The 21,339-nt window shown below is 51.2% G+C and overlaps 1 protein-coding gene across 7 annotated transcripts in view; it reads left to right on the top strand.

The window, feature by feature from the left end:
• VTI1A (vesicle transport through interaction with t-SNAREs 1A) overlaps nt 1-21,339 on the top strand; it is a 358,597-nt gene extending 337,258 nt beyond the window's left edge. For all 7 annotated transcript variants that reach the window (XM_045803127.2, XM_045803126.2, XM_045803131.2 and 4 more), the window contains one exon: nt 9,020-21,339. Coding sequence is in view for 2 of the 7 variants with exons in the window: in XM_045803124.2 (XP_045659080.1) it covers nt 9,020-9,113 (94 nt within the window). In the remaining 5 variants the exon portion in view is untranslated. The remainder of the gene's footprint in view (nt 1-9,019) is intronic.

The raw sequence follows: 21,339 nt of genomic DNA, 5'->3' as shown, positions 1-21,339 counted from the left end.
CCCTGTCCAGGCCGGAGGAGGAATCGCCTCAGAGCCCAGGTGGGTGGGATTTTCTAGCTCCCAGGTTCGAAACCTTGCACATTTCTCAGATTAGGACTTTTTCTTTTTAAATCCAGGACAGAGGATTGTCCACTTTTTATTTAGCCAAGTAAGAGAGAATAATTTCCAAGGAGAGAGTGTATTTCCAATGTCCAAATAAGGTCATTGGGGAAAAACCTGCCATCTGCTATCACCATCATGCCGTAAAATAGAGGACATTTGAACACTGAAGCAGTCGAAGGGACACCATGTCGGAGAAACAGCGAGTCCTTTCAATTGAGTCATCTTGTGTTCAGGGACAAGGAGCCTTCCATGTCGCTCTGCTCTTCTCGCATCAGCCTCAGCCTGGAGCACGGGAACCACTGTTCTCGGTTGCCCACGTGTTGGGTTGCGTTCCTTGATTTTGTCGCGCGGGTCCTCTTCGCAGCAGCACGCGTGTGAATGGCCATCGCGTCGCCACGGTGGCACTGGCCGCTCGGATGAGCCCGAGCATTACCACGAAACAAGAATGGGCCTGGGGGTCTGAAGACGTGGCTGGGCCCCCAGATGGCTGGCCTTAGGCAGGTCCCTTCCCCTCCCAGGGCCGCGGGGTCCTCCACTCTAAGAGGAAGACTCCCGACCAGGAGCTTCTAGAACATCATGACTTCATTCCTTTCAAGTTCTTTCGGAACCCTTTGATTCTATCTGAAAGCCCCGTAGCCAGCCAGCCACTCTCCGGGCCCCTTGCCACGGTCAGGTCCGTGCTTAGGAATGGTAGTGGCCGTGGCACCCAGGCTGAAACTCGCCATCCACCTTTGGCACCAGAGTGCACGGTAGCTGCAGATCCCTGATCAAGACCCTTCGGCTTTACCAGTGCCCCCGACAGGTACTGGCTGGCAGCCTTCCCGGGCCGGGAAGGGATCCCTGAGCCGACTGATGGGACCCCCTCCTTTTGCCTTTGATGTTCACGCTGCCCCCTCCAAGAGAAGGTAGCCCTGCTGGGGAGAGTGTCACTGCGAGGCCCAGATGGCCGCCAGGCCTGTGGGGACAAGAAGCCCAGTGGGCTTGACGAGGCAGTGGCTCCCTGGACTGCTGCCTCCACCTTCCCAGCCAGCCTCTGGAAGTTTCCTGGAGAGCCTTTCCGGCCTCCTGACAACCTTCCTCCTGCCTCTCACCTTTCCTGAAGTGGCATCCTCTTTCACTGAATTCTTTGCCAACTGCACGTACCGAAAGGGCTTTACCTTTTCAAAGTGCTTTATAATCTTCAATGAGCTAATCCTCTTCTCCCCAGGGTGGTTGGTGAGCTGGCTGGGTTTGCTGGGGAAGAAACTGAAAGCAAGGTGTCATGGCGTGCCCTGCTGCAGGTCACCCCCGGCCAATCCAGGATGGTGGGCACACGGCAAATTGTCACGCGCTGGCATTGCTCTGGTGACGGCCCTTGTTGTCAGCCTTCTGTAACAGCTCCTTGTGACACCCCCAGCTCCCACAGGGCAGGAACTCTGTTTCCTTTTTCCCTCAGTAGGACCCGACTGTGCGTGGCGCAGGGACCACCCTATTCTCCTGCCTTACCTAGCTTTTAGCTTTTAGACCAAAAGTGAGTAAACCGGGGATGGAAGACCAAATCTAGCCCACTGCCTTTTTTTTGTATGGCCTGTGGGGTCAAAATCACCCACATTTTTACATGATGGAAAAAAAATCAAAATAATTTTGTTGACATATGAAAACTATATGAAATTCAAATTCTAGTTTCCGAATAGGAAGTTTTCTTTGAACACAGCTATGTCTGGCCGCTCATGTTGTCTACGGCTGCCTTGTCACTACGAAGGGCAGAGCTAGGAGTTGCAACAGAGACCATATGGTCCACAAAGCCTGAAACATTACTGTCGTGACTTGAATTGTGTTCTCCCCTGACTCCCTGGCGCCCCACATTCATATGATGAAGTCCTAACCCCCAGTAGTGCCGAACGTGACCTTGTTTGGAAATGGGGTCTTGGCTGATGTTACTGGTTAAGATGAGGCATACCAGAGCAGGGCGATCCCCTCATGCGGTATGACTAGTGTCTTTATGAAAAGAGGAAATTTGGCCACCGATGCACACACAGGGAGAGGGCCATGTGAGGATGGAGGCAGAGATCGGGGTAATGCATCGACAAGCCAAGGAACCTCAAATGGTGCCAGCACAGAAGCGGGCGAGAGGCGTGGGACAGATGCTTCCTGACAGCTTTAGGTCGAGCCAACCTGCCGACACCTTGATCAACTTCCAGCCTCCAGAACTGTGAGACAATACTTTTCGGTTGTGTGAGCCTCCGGTCTGTGGTCCTTTGCGGTGGCAGCTCTAGCAAGCTAACACATTTCCTGCCTGGTCCTTTACAGAGAGCATTTGCTGATCCCTGTTGAACGAAGTAGAAGTTCGGAAATGGGGTTAAGTTACGCTGACCCTCACTCAGGACCTAACCTAGGTGTGCTAGGACTCAGACCCTCGTTCCTATCTCCTGGGTTCCTTGCTGGAGTATGCTCGTTTCTCCACCTATCAGAACGTATCCCTCCTGTGCCCTGTGCCCTCAGGGCTCCCAGACAACCCACTTCTCCTAAACTTAGGTCAGTAAATGCGGACGATGAACGGTGGATGATGGCTTAGTAAGTTGACCCAGAGATGACATCTGGTTTTTCCTCCTATTTTAAATGTCTTTTCCCAGAGTCAGGAGTCCTCTGAGACGTGTCCCCTCAGGTCCCTCCTCTCATGTGGCTTTGGGCAGCTGCCTGCTCGGTTCGGGAGTGGAAATTGTCATTGTGAGATGAAAGAACCAGTAAGCTCCTGAAGATGATGAGCCCCGTGGCTATGTTCAGAGCTTCCGGGGAACCGGGCTGGGACCGCCCTATCCTCGGAGGAAGGCTTTGTGCAGTTCCAAAGTAAATATGTCGTGCAGCCAGGGGACAGTGGGTAGAGAACAACATCATAAAGGCCAACACCGGATGACCAGGTACCTATCCTGTTTGGGCTCCAAGAATTCCATGTACCTGGGTCCTGCCATTACAAAGCACCACCGGCTGAGTGGCTAAAACAACAGATGTATTCTGTCACAGTTCTGGGGGCTCAAGTCTGCAGTCTCGGAGTCAGCAGGGCCCTGTTCCTTCCGAGGCTCTGCAGCAGCACCCCTCCTTACCTCTCCCAGGTTCTGTGGCCCCATCGTCACTTGGCTCTAGCTGCGTCTCCGGTCTCTGCTACCGTCTCGCATGGCCTTTTCCCCTGTGTCTTTCTGTGTCCTGTCTTCTTATAAGGACACCAGTCCTTGGAACGAGAGCCCACCGTACCTCCAAGATGATTTTATCTCAAGACTCTTGACAGATTACACCTGCAGAGACCGTATTTCCAAATAAGGTCCCCTTCTGAGGTTCTGGGTGGACCAGAATGGGGCGGGTTGGAAGGGACACCGTTCACCTCAGTACAGTCAGTATGGTCGAAAGTGAGAGAAGCCTCAACCGCACTTGCTCAAGTCAAAAGGGAATTGTTTGGCTCCTCTAACTGGGAAGTTTAAATGTGACTCTTCAGGTTTCAGGCACACAGCAGGACCCAAGGGTCCAAAGAATGCTTTCAGGAATCCATCTCTTTTCTTCATCTCTGGACGCTGTGTTTCTCTGTGTTGGCACCCTTCGGCAGATTCCCGTACTCCATGGTGAGAAGAATGGCCTCCTCAAGGCTTTCTAGGCTTCCATTATCTCTACAGTCAATCCCAGTAAAGAGAGTACCTTTTTCTTGATTTTCCAGGAAAAAAAAAATCCCCGGAGGTCTCTCTCTGGCTTGGGTGGCATGCCGATTCCTTAACAAACACTTGTGCAAGGGATAGAGAGCTGTCGTTAGCTGGGCCTTCCTGGGTCATATGTCTCCCAGTAGAACCAGAGAGTGGGGTCAGCCCTACCTGGCTCCTGGGGTGAGGCTGAGGACTCTTCCCAAAGGTGCAGGACACAGAAGACCCCGGATGGGCATTATCAGGGGGCATAGCAACCATACAAGTCTCAGAGGCAACCATCTGTCGGGCTTGGAAATAATGCTTCCAACTAAAGGTAGTGTTAGAGGCGGATGACAATGAACCATTTCCCCTATTCCTGCTTTCATTTCTTGCTGGTTGAATACTAACATTGAAGTTGATAGAGAACTTGGAGAGCCTTTCCCTCGGCCTTTGTTTTTGGGAACTTCCCAGAGAGACACGGGTATAGGCTCCGTTGCACAGTTTAGCCCATGCTCTCATGGTTGCTAATTGTTCTGTCAGACCCCAGAGGTGGGGCATCATTATTCAGGCCTGGTTGGCCAGGCAGGAAAGCGTGTGCAGGACGGGGCGCTGAACCTGCGGAGTGTCGCGCACTCTCCACTAATGAATGCAGGCTTGTAAAGCGTTTGGACACTGCTGGCATCCTTAATGGGAGGGTGGCAGATAGCTAACTCCTAAAGCCGTGCTTGTCTACAAGCAGCCCTTAAAAGCAGGAACCATACTACACGAACCTTCGGGGAAGTATATGGAGCTAGAGTCTCTCGTTCGTGCATTCAGCAAGCATTTTTTTTTTTTTAGAATATCCATGCCAACCTCTGTTTGAGACACTAGAAATACAAAAGACAAAGGAGAGTCAGACGCTAGAAGGTCTACTTTTTATTGGAGAATCCTGCACAGAAACAGAAAATCGTAAATAACTGTGTGGTAAGGGATGCACAGGGAAGTACAAGAATGAGAGAGGGGGCACGGTCAGGAAATTCTCCGTGGAAGAAGTGGGGGAGATACACTGTAGATCCAGACCTTGGTTTTAGAAGTAGGGCAAATCAACCTAAAAATACCTTTAGGTCTCAACTAACAGAAGACGTAACTCAAACTGACTCGAAAAATTAAGTTAATTCATTTTCTCATATAACTCAGAGTCCAGAGGAAGGGTGGTTTGATATAGAGGTTCACCATGTGTTCAGGACCAGGGTTCCATTTCTCTGCCAGTCTTTGGACTGCGCTGTCCTCCGTGGGTCAGCTTCTTCCGTAGGCCGGCTTCCCTCATGGAAACAAAATGGCTGCAGCAGATCCGGGACTAACACCCACACACCGTAGGATCCAGATGACCCAGCGTTCGAAGCAAAGCTTCTGAGATTCACCCTGTTGGACTGGCCGAAGTCACATGCCTGCATCTCATCTCATTAAGCCATATTTCCTTGCCAACTGAAAGTCCGCTGTGAGTCCAGGGGAGTCTCCAGGGCAGTGATGCTCCGTGCGATGACTCCGGGATCCAGGCAGAAGCAGTCTCCCCTGTCTCGGAACCGCACTCCTGGAACATACAGCCTCCTGAATCCGGAGAGCAAGGGAAGAGCCAGCCGGGGGAGTCCAACACTGGAAGTCAGATGCCTCCACCTGGAACCGAGGAGCAGCCAAGGCATCTGCTCACATTTCACTAACACAAGTCACGTGGCCACGCCTCACGTCAAGGGACAGGTGAGAGCCCTCTGTGCCTCCAAGTAGAGGAGAACTGGGTGCCAGAAGATGCTGGGGACGCCTCCTGCGACCGTGGAATTCCTGGGCTTCTCCAGCAGGTGCCCTGGCCGCCTGCTCCCCTCGAACCAGCCTCCTCTGATTCCGCAGCCACACGCAGGAGCTTGTTTCCAGAGGGGGAGGAGACTGGCAATGGAAAGATTAGCCGCTCCCAGGGTTCCACACGGGGATCAGTATTTTCAATAGTACTTTGTGAGTTCAGCCTCAAAGTAAATGGTTAATTCATCTTGTATCAACAGCACTGTGATTCATAATGTAAACTTGGAGAATCCTTGATGTTTCGGGCCCACATTCCTTTTAATTTGGCTCTGCATTCTTTTAAAGCCACAGTGTGCTCACTTAATAGGATGCAGCATGCAAATGCCCAAGCTTTTGCCCGGAGGCAGTTTAGCCTGGCTGTTTCAATGGATGTCTTCTTTCAAGTGTATATTCTTTCTTAAATTATTTACTGAGTAAACACACTTTGCATTTTCAAAAGGGAGATTAAGACAGCTTGCTGCAGACCTAGTTGAACGTAAAGCCCCCTTTGCCCAAAGTTAGAAGTTACTTTGGGTTTCCCCAAACTGCCTTCTCTGGCTCACTAGCTGGGAACCCCTCTCCTGGCTTGTTTTTCTGATTCTCGGCGAACTCTGCATTCCTTTCTGCTTTGCCTACAGCAATACCTGCCCACAGCCCCTGGCTGTGACTGTTACTTCAGGCTGCCTCACAGATGGGGCCCACCAATGCCAGCCTTTGCCTCCCCTGCTCCAGGCTGGCTCCTTCCTATCCATTCAAGGACCCCAGCAGCTCCCTTTTCTGGTCCTTAGAGGCACCATATCAGCCCAACGCCTTTGAGGTCCAAAGCTGGGTTGCTGGTCTGAGTCAAACTTACTTGCAACTCTGTCAGCTCCAATTCTGTTTTCCCCCCTCTGTACCCTCTGTACCCTTGGTTTGAAAGCAAGTGCTCTCTCCTGCCGACCTCCTTTACAGCGTGTCTCACTTCTGTGAGGACCGTTCCTTCTCTTACCTTCAGGGAGAAGACCCAGTACTGCTCTGAGGAGGCATATGTATGAAGTTCCATCTTTGGGGGGTTTACTTCAACTTTTAACTTCAGCTCTATCTAAACAGACTCCCTGAGATTTTCCTGCAAATTGAGTTTGTGCAGATGTCTTCTCCGTTCACCCTTGAATGGAACAATTCATATTACAGGAGCCTTTGGGTGGGTCTCCAGTTTTGTGTGTCAGCAACTGTGCCGTGTGCTGGGACTGCAGAGCAGAAGAAGGCTCTAGGCTCTGGACACACCAAGGAGGTCTTCCTGAATGTCTGTGACCCAGCGGAGAGGTCAGGCTGTCCTGGGATCGGTTGGTTGTGTGCTAAGTGAGTTAAAGAGATGAGCTGTTAAGACTGATCGCGGGTGAAGCGCACCCCTCTTTGCCTTGAGATGAGGGAAGCCCAATTAGGAAGGCCAGGGAAGAGCTGAGGATTTAGGGATTCCTGTGTATTCATTTTTCTAACCATGCTTCAGATTAAACAAGTAACACCCGCAGTTAATCCTTTATAAATTAGCATCGGATGCCTTGGGGCCCTCAACCCACAAATAAAATGGTTGTCAACCGAGAGACACACTACCGTATATTACTTAAGGCAGAATTTTAAAGAGTTTTCATGCTTTTAATCTGTTTCACTGCTGAGTTTCAATTTTGCTGAATTCCTTTGCAAGTCTGACGCGGATGACTGTGGTAAATAGAGATTGTGACAGTGACTTGGGCAAGCGGAATGTGTCGAGACTGTTCTGAAGACTTCTGCCCCTTCCAGAGAAAAGGGGAAAAAATCAATTTGGGTTTTAAATCAAGCCACCAAGTAGCACTGATCAGTGTTCATAATTAGCCTCACTTTAACAAGCCGTGAAGTCCTGTTTTTATTTATTTATTCGGGGGGGGGGGGACAGAGAATCTCCCTGCTTCCTGAGTAAATATGGCCCTGTTAAGTCTGAATTAGCTGTCATTGCAGAAGAATTAATGCCAGGGCACAGCCTTTCTAGTGGGGAAGGGAAGAAATAAAGGAGACAGATCTTAGCTGAGCCTTCCGTGATAAATGAGGACCGAGCGGATCATTCATCTCCTTCGAGGGAAGTGGACACAGGCACTAACGCAGTTTTGCGGAAGACGTGTCAGCAAATGTGATCGTTTTGTAACCTGTCAGGAGGAGAGGGGGCTAGTCCTTCCAGGGGGCCGCGGGGGAGTGGGCTTGTCTGATGTGACCGGCTCCATCCATCCATTTAGGTTGGGAGAGGAGGGGGTGGGCGAGCAGGACTCCATCCACAAGGATGTCATCTTCCTTCCGAGAAAGAAACTCGTCCAGAAACTAGAAAAGGCTGCCAACACCCAGCGGCGGTTTCTTCGCAGACACACAAACTGGGAGGGCAGGGTCTCTGTGAGGCTCAGCCAGCGGACCTTCTCCTGCTTGATATTTGCAGGCGGGGCGGATGGGGTTCCCCGTGGGTGTTAGGCACCTGGACGGCTGGCCAGACCAACAGCCCCGCCATCCGTCGCCCTGTGGTCGGTTTTTCGGGAGGATCGTGGGCGAGGCCGCTTGACCTGGGTTCCCTTTGACGGTCTCAGCAAGCCATTCTGGAGTTCAACCTCTTTTCTCAGATTGAGCTAAAACCTTAGGAGGCAACTTCATGGGCCACTGTCTGCAGGCATCTCGGAGCACGTGTCTCCAGTCTGCTGCTCGTCGTGACTTCCCAGCTCCCCATCAGCATTTGGCAAAGCCGGAGCTGAGGGGGCTGGAATCCCCAGAGGTGAGGGCCCACCAACCAAAGCACACGAGGCACTCGGGGACTTCGTGTAATTTCTCATTTCCATCTTCTTTTTGTTACGGAGCAAATGTAACGTTTCCTCCTGGCATAACAGAGCAGTGAGCCCCAGTGACAGATGACGGTTTCACAGCCTGAGCTGCAAGGTTGACACTTGCTTCTTAATCCTGTCCTTTTCTTCCTAAATCTTTCACTTTTCCCCGGGTATTTTTGTACAGGTAAGTACCTTACTGACATATGTTTCCTTGGAGTCTTTTATTTTAACAGGGAACACTGCAAAAAAATGAGGCTTGTCTCACATTTTAAATTAAGAAGAGAAGCTCGCATGGGGCCCTTGATCACTTACAGATTACTACATGGTACCCCGAGCCCGGAAAGCCATTTGATTTGCTCTAGCTTTGCAGTGAGCATTTCTCCGGGTGCCGTGGGATAGTCGCCGTGGAGTCGCTCATTTCCTCGTGCATCATTTGTAGAACCAAAAAGCTCCTGGGCATGTGCGTGCACATGCACACACATACACATGCACGGGCGTGTGCGCACGCACACACACACAAGCCCCACACTGGGCTCCCTACCCCCACCTGTGAAGCCATCGTTTGATTAGCCAGCTTGGTCTTGGATGGTCTTTGTCAGAAAATCCTTCGTGTATCTATGTGAAATTTTTTTTTCCTCTGCTCTTTCCTAGAATCATCCAGAACCGCATCCTGGTGGTCATCTTGGCCATCGTCCTGGTCGTCACCATCCTGATGGCGATCACTTTTTCTGTCCGAAGACACTGATGGATCTGCTCTTCCCTGATAAACAGCAACAACGGCTTGTTCTGAGTAATTAAGACAAAATGGTCACATGAATCATTCTTTCACGCTGACAGGCCCTGAATGACCCTCCTTCTTTTCACCACTGTTCAGCTGAAATGCAAAGAGTGTAAAAATATTTTCTATTCCTGTTTGCATGTGGGTCGGTTTCCTTTTCTAGGTTGGTCTTCACCCAGATTTGTTTTTTGTAGGGGAAGGTGAATGTTTATTTGCCTTTTGGTGATTTCATCTACTAACCAAAATAGCCTTGGTGACATTCTTCCTTGCCCTGTGGACATGTCAGGGGTCATGGTTTGGGATAGGGCATGATGAGTCAGCCGTGGGGCATCCGATGGGCTGTGCTGTTTGTCACACATCTCTTGTCACCAAATTGCCCTTCTGTGATGTCCAAGGATAAAAATGCAGAGAAAAACAGGGGCCAGAGCCAGTGACCGGCTCCAGCAAACCAGCCCTGTTCCTACCCGGGCATAATGAATATAGTCTACCTGCCTGAGTGCTTTCATTGAAAAGGTGGCTATTTAATGTCAGTTGTGCGGGAAATTGACTTAGCACTTTCTCTAGTTTTCTATGCATATTTTGGTTCTTTTTACAGCCAAGAATATTTTTGCTGAGCCTGCCCAAGATCCACTTTTCACAACTTCGATTACTGGCTACATGAAATATTTCCTTACCTTCCCCGAATCCCATAGTCCCCAGAATTTGCTGGCAAAGTGAGCTCTGGCACGATATTTAACTGTGACCTCCTCTCCCTTGACCTGTGTAAGCATCTCAGTATCCTTTCGGTTTTAATATCTGCACTGCCAAAAGCAGCCCTCATACAAGCAAAAGGTCTGACAAGACTCTCTCCACATCCATTCCAGCATGTAAAGAGAACATGAATATTTCAGGAAGAGCAAGAACATGAGTCCGTCAGTGAGAAATTTCAAATGTGATTATAAATACGGCAGAGTCCTATAGGACGATCCACTAGAAATAAACTTCATGGAAAACGTTCACTAACCTCCTTTCAAGGAACAAGGGGTTGCAGCGTGTTACAAAGGGCGGCTTGGATTTTCTAAAAAAAAAAAAAAAAAAATGTTAGCGCAGCCTTCCTGAGTTCACTGTGTATTCAAACCTCTGACGTGCTTTGTGATTTCCTTTGGTTTCTTTCTGTCCGAGGTACCCGGGAATTGCGTTCAAAATGAGTTCATTTATGATCAGGCTTAAAGTTGCCCCAAGCTGAGGTCATTCTCCCCCTAGTCGGGAAGCAAAATGTGTTTTTCTTAAGACTTCATAGTCACTTACGAGGTCTGTACTATCTTTTGAATATAATTGGAAGCTTTTGAATCCTTGAAAAGCAAACCTGTTCTCTTCATAAAAAATGCTAACCACCTGTGCCCGTGATTGAGATCACCTGGACGCAGCTCTTGATTTTTATATTTTTTCCCCAACTCAGAAAAGAACCGTGATGGTTTAGAGAGGAAATGCAGAATGGCAAAATCTACCAGAGAAATCGTACTTAGCGAAACAGGCCAGGGCCTGCACGTGTCCCGATAAATCATTTAGTATTGTGTAAATAAAGCTGCAGTCTGGCCCTCGCAGGGATGGTATGGGATTTTGGCCGAGCGATGTAGGACAGGGAAGGAGAGGGAAGGCAGTGCTAATTTTCCTATCATTAAGGGATCTATCTCAGCAAGATTCTTTTATTCCGATAACGGAATTCTGTACATGCTGAACACATCGGAGAAACCATTAAAAAGGAGGAACCAACCAACCAACCTCCTTCCCGTTCGGAAACACTAATGGCGGGGAAGTATTACACCAACCTCTCGGGTGGGTGCTTTTGAAACTGTTGATCTTAGCTGAGGTGTGTCACCAGCTCTGGACCTGCACCTCACGCCTCTTCCCCAGGCCACCCAGCAAGCCAGGTTGATCCGATGGTCGAAACCCGCCGGCTCCTAAAGATTTCAGTAAAACCTGGTGTTCGTGTCGAAGTAGATGAAACGGGGAGGGACGCCCTGCTCACCCCTCAATGGCTTTTTTTCTTGCCAGTTCTCTTTATCAGCTCTTGCCTGAGATTTTGCCCCAATTCAACCTCGGGAGTGAGAGAATCTGGACAGATAACCCTTGGCCTAACAGCCCCGTCCGACCCACCTGGAGAAGTGACCCAGATAGCGAGCGCTTCGGAAGAAGCTGGTCTGGAGTCCCCGAACTCCCGCCTGGCGCTCCCGGGTGCTGGAGGAGAAATGCACGGGGGCCCCGGTGGAGGCACAGTTTTCTCCCCACTTCCCTGCTCCACCGGGGAAGGGAGAAAGCCCACCGAGGCGAAGCAGGGCCTAGATCTGTGGAAGGTTCTAGGAACTTAACGTGTAGACTTTGATGGAGGACCGTTTCTACGGTTGGGCTCCTGGGCTAAAAATGATGTTCACGGGGGAGGCGGGGACGGGGTGAAGGCGAGGACGCAGACGAGGACGAGGAGGAGGAGGAAGCCCTTGCCATCTAAAATTCACGCAGACTAAACAGTTTCCCCGACCGAATAAATAAAGCGGATGCTACCCTGCTCCGGAATCAAAAGCAATTTAATTAAAGTCTCTTAAGTTGTAAAGAGTTGTAAATGTTCCGTGTTGAAGGCGAATGCCTGCAGATGCGCGGGGCTTGACGTCAGCCGCCGGGCCTGGGCCGGGAGGCCATTTGCTATTCTGTTTCAGGCGGGCCGGGTTGTCTTATTTTGGAACCGGCTTGGTGGGGGGTTTGCTTTGCTGCTGCTTCTGAGCCCTGAGCTTCAAAGGCTGAAATTAATGGTGAACAAAATTGTGCGGCTCTGGCCGTCCCATGCGGGGCAAGCCCATTGAGGGTTATCATTAAGTAAAGAAATAAAGAGGGGGAAAAAAGCCTGCCTGTTCCAAAAACCTCATCAGATAATGACCTCAGTGATTGGATTTTCATTACCAAACAGCATCCAGAGATTATCCACCGGTAGAAGAAGGGAAGGGGGTGGAAAGAAAGGAAAGCAACTGTCTTTCTCTCCCTCTCTCCTCTTTTTTTTTTTTTTTTGCACATCTTTTCTTTAAAACTGTCAGATCATTTCAGTATTTCAAATCCGAGGAAAACAGCCTGCCTGCTGCTGTATTTGAAGTTGTAATGGTGTCAAAAAGTCACGACTGACTGACAGCCGTCAGTCCCAGAGGGGCTCATTAAATCATAAAAACTTGACAAGGAAATAATTGCGCATCGCCAGCAACTTGGCGCCTGTTTAGACGTTTTTATTTTCTTTCATTATGAGTCCCCACCATTACGTTCATTAACAAATTGCATTAAACAACTGTTAAGGGCTAATGATTTGTTTATCGCTTTTTATTATTATTATTATTTAAACATTAGCTGTGTCATGTGGTACCCAAGCAGCCTCTTGCCGTCCTCTGACTGAATATTTTTCCACTCCCGAGCTCTGGGTGCTGTTGGAATATGAAATAGATTATTCATTACTCTCCTCTTTGCCACTGATTTGATTTCACGTAGCGTCTTCCACAGAGAAAGATGAAAACTTGTCAAAAGTAGGTTATATCTTCTTCGAAGGGGCAACAATAGCAGCAGGTACAGGCACACTTTAATATTTAATTAAGGTGGATGTTAACCCCTTTAAATGACTTTAGCTGTAAGTTCTATTCAAATGCAGAAGAGAAAAATAATTGTTCGTAATTTGCAACCTGTTCAGCAGGCATTCTTCATGGAGTTAGCTGGAAATTTAGAGCCGAATTTTTAAATAATGAAATTTCCCATCATAAATATTTATAGCCGTTTGTCCACGTAGTTGAGAATTAACGACAAGCAATGATTTCCTCGCCTCTTTGGTTTGAACTGTAGCCTGGTGGGGCACGCGGCGCCTGGGAGTGGAGGTGGCTTTCCTGGGAGAAACGCAGGGCCAGAGCCAAGGGCTGTTGGTTGGTTGTGGCTGGGGCTGGTTTCAAAGGAACCTCTGTGAGGCCCCTGTCTCTGGTCCACTTGTGTCCTCCACTAGCTGAGTGTGTGGTTGGAGGACTGTGGTCTGGAGAGTAAGTAGGGATTTCTTAAAGGAACACTTGTGTGTCCGGTCGGCTGGCTTGGGGAGGGTGTGATGGGGCGTCTCTGTGGAGTCAGTGAGCTCATTGCGAACAGTGCTTCCCTGAGAGACAATAGGAGCGATGCTTTGCTGGGAGAGACCTTCTATCTTTTTTTCCTTTCTGGGACTTGCCGTTGGTGAAATCATCAGCTTTTCCGTGGGCTCCGAGCTTCGTGGGGGAAAAACTCCATCATCATCACCATTGTCATCATCATCATCCCGAGTCTAAAGTCAGTGGCATTCTCCATGCCAGAACGGCTGGCTGCATCTGGTCTCCCCATTTGATCCGATGAGTTTCACAGAGCCATGGAAGCCACTCTCAGAGGCCTGGTGCATTAGTACTTCAGGGCTGGGGTGTGCTGGTCAATATCAGGGAACGAGGAGTACTTTTCTGCCAACCTGCTTTACTCCCACCCACCTGTCCCCAGAAAGACAGACCCCTCGGGCGGCCACTCCGTGGATGCGAAGGGGAGAGACGGCACGTGTCCCCTGCTCAGCCACCATCTCTCAGCATCACCCACCCAAGGACAGACGGTCCCAGCAGGAGCTGTGGCATAGGAGGGGCAGGTCCAGCAGGTGGGAGCCAAGCGAGGCCTGCCCTGAGCTTCAGAGATCACCGTGGGCACGGAAACGGCACACAGACCAGGTCTAAGGGGTCTCAAGCCTCCATTTCAGTCTGTTCCAAATTAGCCACGTGACAGCTTACCACCTTTTAACGGACACCACACCTCAGCAAAAGATAGGCTCAGAGTCGTTTTTCCAAAAGGAAGGAAGGCTTTGTGGTAAGCCATCCCATATCTGACTCCCAGAGACACTGGTTGCCTGAGATGAGTCTCCAACCCTCAAACTTGACCGCATCCTATGGTATAATTCACTAACCTGAAGCCAAACTTCTGGAAACATCCTTGTTTGTATGGCTTTGCCTGCAGCCCATTGGGCTTCAACCACTAGGGTCTGCCAGGAACCATCCACATTTTGTGACTAGTCAGGTAGCTCTTAGACAGGATGCCAGCCTTTTAAAAATGGGGCAGGGGACTGTGTGGACATCTCAGAGAGGTTCTTAAAGCCACAGGATACTCCCCAAGAAAGGAGACATTGCAGGGTAACCAAGAGCAGCCAGGGGCAGGCAGAATAGTGCATGTGATTGGAGCCAGGGCTGGATACAGGGTCAGCACCCTCTTCTGTTGTAGAGGAGGGAAGACACAGGGAATGCTGAGAGACTGCCCGTGTCCATTAGGATTCTAGGTCAGTAATAAGGTGAATGTTCCAAAGCCGACTTACCAGAGGCAAGTAGGGCAAAAACAAGATGGTGGCGCAAACCCAAAATGACAGGACAAGTGGGTTGGGAATGTGTAAGGAGGTGAGGAACAGATGGGATATGGGTTAAGGATGGATTCCCAGCACCAGGGGACAGAAAATGGTTAGTGGGACTCATCCCAGGAGATAGTTAAGAGGGAAGGGCACCGGCATTGGGCCCTACCTTGTGCCACCCGGGCCCATTACTGGCCTCCTTCAAGACGCGCCCAAGCGGGGGAAAGACAGGGTGCCTATCTCCCAGGACTCCGGCCCAAATCACACGCAACCTCTGTTGTCATGCCTCAAGGAGCTCCCAGCATGCTGTGGGAAAAGCACTTCCTCATCCTGAATCACCTCATTACTCGTGCTACATAAATAACGAAGGCATCGCAGAGAGAGGGGGAAATGCCAGGCAGCAGAGCTCTAGACTGTGATTCTGTGAACTCGTGCACCCCCTCCTTCTCTTCATCCAAACAAGGCCCTTTGGCGTGAATAATAGGTCAGCGGCCCGAAGCCCGTATTGATCCGCTGCACACACGGCTCCACTGAGAGCTGCCTGGACTTTTCCTGGGGGCAGGACGGCGCCGTTCAGCGCAGCCCCCTCCTTCCCCCGCCCCTCGGCCTCCCCAGGTGTGCTCAGGAGGGGACAGTACTGGGGGGGATGGAAGGGGGCCAAGGCCCTTCTCCAGCTCAGTGCGCTTTGTTGCCTCAACTTTTTTGTTTTTAACTTATTTTGCCAAGAAAAGTACCTGAGTTGGACAGAAATGTTTTTTGCATGATGAGGCCCCACAGAGTTGAGAATGAAATACATCCTCAGGCTCCAGCTTCTCTCCAGAAAGTTCTGCCAAAGACCCAGGGCACAGAGGCACCCTCCGCTGACCCTCATGGCGGCCTCCCGCATGCCCAGCACTGGGCTAAGCGCCTTGGCGTGCCACACTGCATGTGCCTGTTAATTTTCCATCTCACACCATCAGAAGAGAGCGGGGCCAACGATGTGGCCAGAACCCGTCACGTCTTTGCGGAATGGGGTTGTTGTTAAATTCACTAGAGAAGCCTCAGCCGTAGGAGGCTGAATGCGCAGGGCCTGAAGCCCGCCACACTATCCCCTTCCTCGTTCCCGTCTCTTTAGGGCACAGGAGGTGACCCAGGCCTTGGCCCTCCGAGCCACGTACAGTTGTAAGATGAGCCAGGTCTCTGCCCAGGAACGCCTGTGAGCGGGTAGCTACCTGAAATCCTGCCTCTAAAGGGCCGTTCCTTTGGTGTCTGACCTTGAGCCCTGGCAAAATGCAAGTTCTTCTCCTCCTGGTCAGCTTCAGTCCCGTCGACGACTGATCCCTCCTGGTGAACTGTCTGACCCCTTCCTGAGGGCAGGTTTTGGGTTTGGGGGAGGAAAGACCCACCGTGGCAAGGAGCAGCTGGTGGTCTTTGGGAGAAGGGGGTAGAAGGGAAGAAGACCTTGGTTGCCTGGGACGAGCTCCCTGGTGGTTTCTCCTGGGAGCAGCGGCCCTTTTGGGTAATGAATGGGTTACCCGGGCGGGGGTGGGGCACGGCCTTGCTGTAGAAGCCCTCACACACCCTGGCCCCAGGGCCCAGGACCACTCAGGTCAGAGAACACATGGGCTCTGCCAAGGCAAGATAACTGGGTGAGGGTCCCCTGGCACATCCCACAGCAGTGCCCTTGCTGACGGGGAGGAGAAAGGGCAGGAAGGCAGGAGGTGGGGGGGTAGTTAGAACAGGAGACAGTGCTTTCCTTGGGGAGCTGCTCCAGGCTGCTCCCCCCCAACCCTGCTGAGGTGAGGAGGCCAAGGCATTTGGAGAAGAGACCAAAACTGATTGCTTACACCCCGGGCAGCCCCTCCCCACGCTGCCCCATCCAGGGGTCTCAGCACAGCGGGGACATCGTGACTCTCAGAAAATGTCTCTGCTTGATTTCTATCTCCCCCTCATGCACACACCCCCATCAAGAAACTGCAGAGTGAGAAGAGCTAGGGGCTTCATGGGCTCATCACTGTCCCCAACAGGACTTCTAAACAACCGAGGCTTTCCCTGTTTGAAGCATGAGAGGTATAATCAGATTTATTCAGCTAGTCACAAAGTACCCACTGGCCGTCTTCCATGTGCCAGGCCCCAAAGACACGTGGTGAAGACGCGAGGTAAGAAAACAAGCACGGCAGTCCCCCGGCCCTGGGGCTGCAGATGGGACAGCTGTTTTCGTCCTCAGAGCCCTGCCTTGCTGTCTGCTCTCAGGCAGGTCACTGCCGAGGGCAGAAATCCTGCCGTGCTGCCCACACCCCTGCCACCTCCCACCGCGGCCCCCCCAGGTCAGCGCCCCACCTCCACGAACCCTCGCCACGCCTTCTAGTGCTCTGTGTTCCTGCCTCCGGGCGGTTCCCACGACTACGTGTGCAAAATGGCCCCATTGGAGTAGAGTTGACGTTTGCCTGCAAGTGGTTGAGTCCCCATGAGCACTGGCTCCGTGTCCAGGACCAGCCCCAGAGACGCAGGGGACAGGAATGGGGACCCTTTAGATTGGGACTGACTTAGAGGATTTTTTTCCTTTTTTCTTTTTCCTTTCTTCCTTTTTTTTCTGCTTATTAAATGATAAAGGTTCGACTTGGCAGGCAATCAGAAACCCAAAATATCATAAAAGGGAAAAAAGTTGCCGAGTGGCTAAGAGGTGCACCACGGGAGTGTCACTGGGCTCGGCGGCGAGGTGAATTGCTGAGCGATGGAGCAGGAGACATTTTTCAAAGGCTTCTCTCTCCTTCTTCTCTCTCTGTCCCCCATGCAGAAAGGGGAAAATAGAAGCAGAATCCAGATTTGGGCACGAGGCTGATGGGTCACCCTCCCCCCCCACCAGCCCCCAGACAGTGGAGAAACTTTGATCCGGGGACAGGAGGGGCCTGGGCATCCCAGCAAAGGCTGCCGCGGTCCTGGCCTCCGGATGGGCCTCCCTGAGCTCCCGTGGGGGGAGACGAAACCCACAGAGCCAGGGAGAGCAGGGTTGGAAAGGAGGAAATGTGGGACCCGTGTCCCTTGGGCTCCAGGCTGGCCACCTTGACGGCCAGGTGGATGGGCTCAGATTCACGGAACTCTCTAGCTGTGCAGGCTTTAGGGACCATTTTGGCCAACCCGCTTGTTCAGTTGGGGAGATAGGGTGCAGAGAGGGTGCGTCGACACCACCCAGCACATGGGCGGCAGGGCCAGGAATGGACTCCAGGTCTTCAGCTGGGTTTCTCTCCTCTGCACAAGGAGGTGTAACTCAGCACCGCATTCTGGAAGCCACGGCCCAGCCACGGGGCCTCTTTGCTAGTGCTGGCCTTCACGCCTCGGGGCTAACGTTCCTCCATTGCATTCTTTTTAAACCATAGAAAAACTAAGTTCCATCTCTGTTGGCTGTGATCATTTTTTCCCTGAATGTCAGATCTTTTCTCTCCTGAGGAACCGGCAGAGGACACCCTGGGTGTCCCCTCAGCTGACCTACTAACGTCCCGGGGGAAAGGCATGTTTGTGCTCAAGTCCGCCATCACTAGCAAAAGAATCTTGTGGGGAATAACTAGGTAAGCTTTGGAGTCCCCCCCTTCCTCCGACCCTGAGCCCACAGAGGCCTCTGGCAAACACCTGGGCTGCTGATGCTAAGGGGACGCTGCTTTAGAGCTGGGCGAGGCCCTGACAAGCTCCAGGCTCTGGTGGCTGTGGGGGTGGCGTGTGCACACCCAGGAAGAGCCTAGCAGGGAGACCCCACGAGGCTTCGCTCTTTGCCCAAAGTCTGGCGTCTTCCAGGCCGGAGGTACTCAAGGCTCTGGGCCCTTCCATGCCACCAGCCACCATGTGGCCTCATGGTGACAAGTCAGAGCCTGCTCGGGGCTTCAGTTCCTCATCTGGCAAATGGGAAAGTTGCTTGGAAAGTCTCAGGAAGGTAGGCCTCTGCCAACTCCAGTCATCCACAGCAGAGAAGAGGGACTGTTCCTAACTGTGTGAGGGCCAAGGGCACTGGGGTAAGATGGCAGCCCCTGGTGTGTAGAACCCCCTAGAAGAGCAGGAGATTTGGTGCGCTGAGCTTCTGAACGGTCTTGGGTGCAGGGCTGAGGGCACGGGCTTGTGACCTGTGCAGCCACGTGCATGACCCCACCTTCAGAAGGGCCCCCCGCTGGGGGCTTAATGCTGTACAGTCGCTATATGGAAATTCGTGATAATTTTATCTTCGTGATTGGGTTTTGTAAATGAAGTTCAGTGAGACAACGGGCCATGAACGGGGAGCTTGGAGCCCTGGCTCCTAGGCAGTCCTGCTTCCCACCACCTCCCTGCTTCTGGGGTCTGATGCTCAGCCCCCTGGAACCCCCGTTCCACTCGGCCTTCCCACCCCAACCTCCATGCAGCAGCTGCTGCCAACCTGCCCCCAGCCCGGGCTCAGGCATGGGAAGGGTCAAGGGTTGGACAGGTGCAGCCCATGGCATCCTGGGGTGGGGGCAGGGCCCCTGCGGGCCCAGCCCTATGCTGACAGCATCAGGACACATTTAGTGGGGGACGCACCGGGGCACGCCTCTAATCCACCCCAGTGGAGGCTCTGGGTATACCTCGTGCATCCTGGCACCACGGTTGCCCTGCCCCTGGGGTTGCCCATCTGCTGAGGACTGGGGCAGGGACCTTGCAGAAGAGGAAGATGCCTTCCTTGACCTCCTGTCCCGGGCCTGGGGCACAACCTATCTGTCCAGCCACTGGGAAGGAAGGGAACCTGACCCCCAGGCTGGAGAGCAAGTGCGTGCCCAAGTCACAAGGCAGGGGTCAGCACCCTGAGGGTCCGACCTCCCCCTGAGAGAATCCTCAGGCCTGGGGGAGCCCTCTCTTCTTTCTGCCAATGTTCCTGAGTCCGGCTTGTCTCTTCGGACCTGAGTCTTCTTGTCGCTTCTGGTTGAGGCACCCCTCGAAACAAGCCACAGCATAGGTCATGTACCTGCTGATTCCACACACGGAAATATTCTGATACTTGCTTTTAAAACTGGCGTGGCACAATATAAAATGAACAGTAAAATCCATGCTAGTGATTTCAAATTTTGACTTGACTCGGAAGACATTAACTAGAAAAATTTAAACACCATGACAAGAGAGAGACCAGGGAAGAAATGAAAAAGCACTTTTTTTCTTGCTTTCTGAATACAGGGCTCCTTATTTTCATTTTGCTTTGGATCTCACAAATTATGGAGCTGGTCCTGCCTGGGTGAGTCACTTTCCCTCTGGGGCACCCATTTCCCTATCAGGAAACCAGACCATTAACTTTGCTCGTGCCCCTCCCTTGCTCCCAGGCACATTATGAAGGTACTCTTGGATGAGACCCATGAGCAGGATTTAGAAACCAGTGTGCGGTGCCAACCCTTGGCCTTAGAATATGGCCCTTCTTTCTTAAAAAGGGGTTTATCCCCTCTCGTGTAGGTTTACCCACTGACAAGTCAGTCTGTCCCCCAGGTACTGTCCGTAGGTCTGACGTCCTAGAACTGAAGCGCCAGTCTAAAAGGCACCCTCCTCCCTGGCAAACATACGGAATAGACTCTATATTTGGAATCCAAGCAAGTTGTGAAATGGAAAGATGTCAACCCGCCCGAGGGCGGAGGCCAGTGTGCAAAGACTGGTCATTGATCTCTACATTCATCCCTTTTATTTAACGGTGAGGCCAGAATTTCAAAGCTCAGTACAAAGGTACTAACATGGAGGAGGGTAGGTGCCAACCAGGTTTGGGTTGAGGGGTCATCTTCTCAAGAATGGTAAAAATCTCAATTCCACTTATCCTTCCAGAAAGAGGGTATCTCCATTTCAGAAGCATTTCCAAAGCTACTGTCATGGAGGGTCCAAGTGCAGCTTTCAACCTGCCTTGCCTGATGTTGGAGGACTCACCTGTCCAAGGGATGAATGTGTCCAAAGTAGCAGCCTGTCATCTTCTATAAAAGTGCTGTCACTTTAAGAGAACATGAGTGGGATGAATGAGTGAGTCCATTAAGATCAAGTTGTCTCAAATGGAGTCCAGATATTAAACGGCATACTCAACAGTGCCATTTCAAGAGAAGAAAATTCAGATGACCCCCGTTTGGCTTCTTCTACAGCTTTTCCCCAATAGTGGATGATCTCTTGATCATTTTAAAATTTTGCAGTTTTAAGTTTATCTTATTTCACTTCATTTCCCTTTGAGTGCTGTCTTCTGGCTCCTGCCCAGACTTCCTCCAGCTAATTCATTAGGCCTGAGAGTTGCTCCAGAGTGGGATTAGAACCCGTGTAGTACATAGTCACTTTAAACTGAAATCTGCTAATTAATGGCTCTTCTGTGCGTAACTGAACGAGAGCGCTCCTTCCCCGGGGAATTGCGATTTCATGGTTCCTAATGATGCTGCGATTACATTATCTGGATCACGCACACGGTGGGTGTCAGGAGCGGTGCTCAGAGCCTGTCTTGGGGATGGGAAGAAATCGCTCCTAAAACTAAGGGGATGAGGGGAAGGAGGCAGAATGTCTGCTGTTAATTGTCATTAACACGTGCTGTCCTTCATCTCATGCCGGCATTTGTTTCAAGGTCCAACTTCCCCCAGCTCCACAATGCCTCCATAACCTCACTCCCCCCACCCAATATTCATAGGGTTTTTTGTTTTTTAAAAAAAAAGCCACACTATTTATTTGCTGTATTCCACAAAGTAATTTATTTTCATTACCTTTCTTGGAAATGTGAATCTACATATCATTAGTACAAGTAATATATGTTGATTGTTGTTTCCTGAAATAACCTGTATTATTTGATGAGTTAAATAAAATGCCTAAATCCAATGTCTGCTA

This window comes from Ursus americanus, chromosome 6, assembly GCF_024610735.1.
Source record: "Ursus americanus isolate L20-20 chromosome 6, mUrsAme1.1.p, whole genome shotgun sequence".
Lineage (NCBI taxonomy): Eukaryota > Metazoa > Chordata > Mammalia > Carnivora > Ursidae > Ursus > Ursus americanus.
This window is presented reverse-complemented; position numbering and strand designations above follow the sequence as displayed.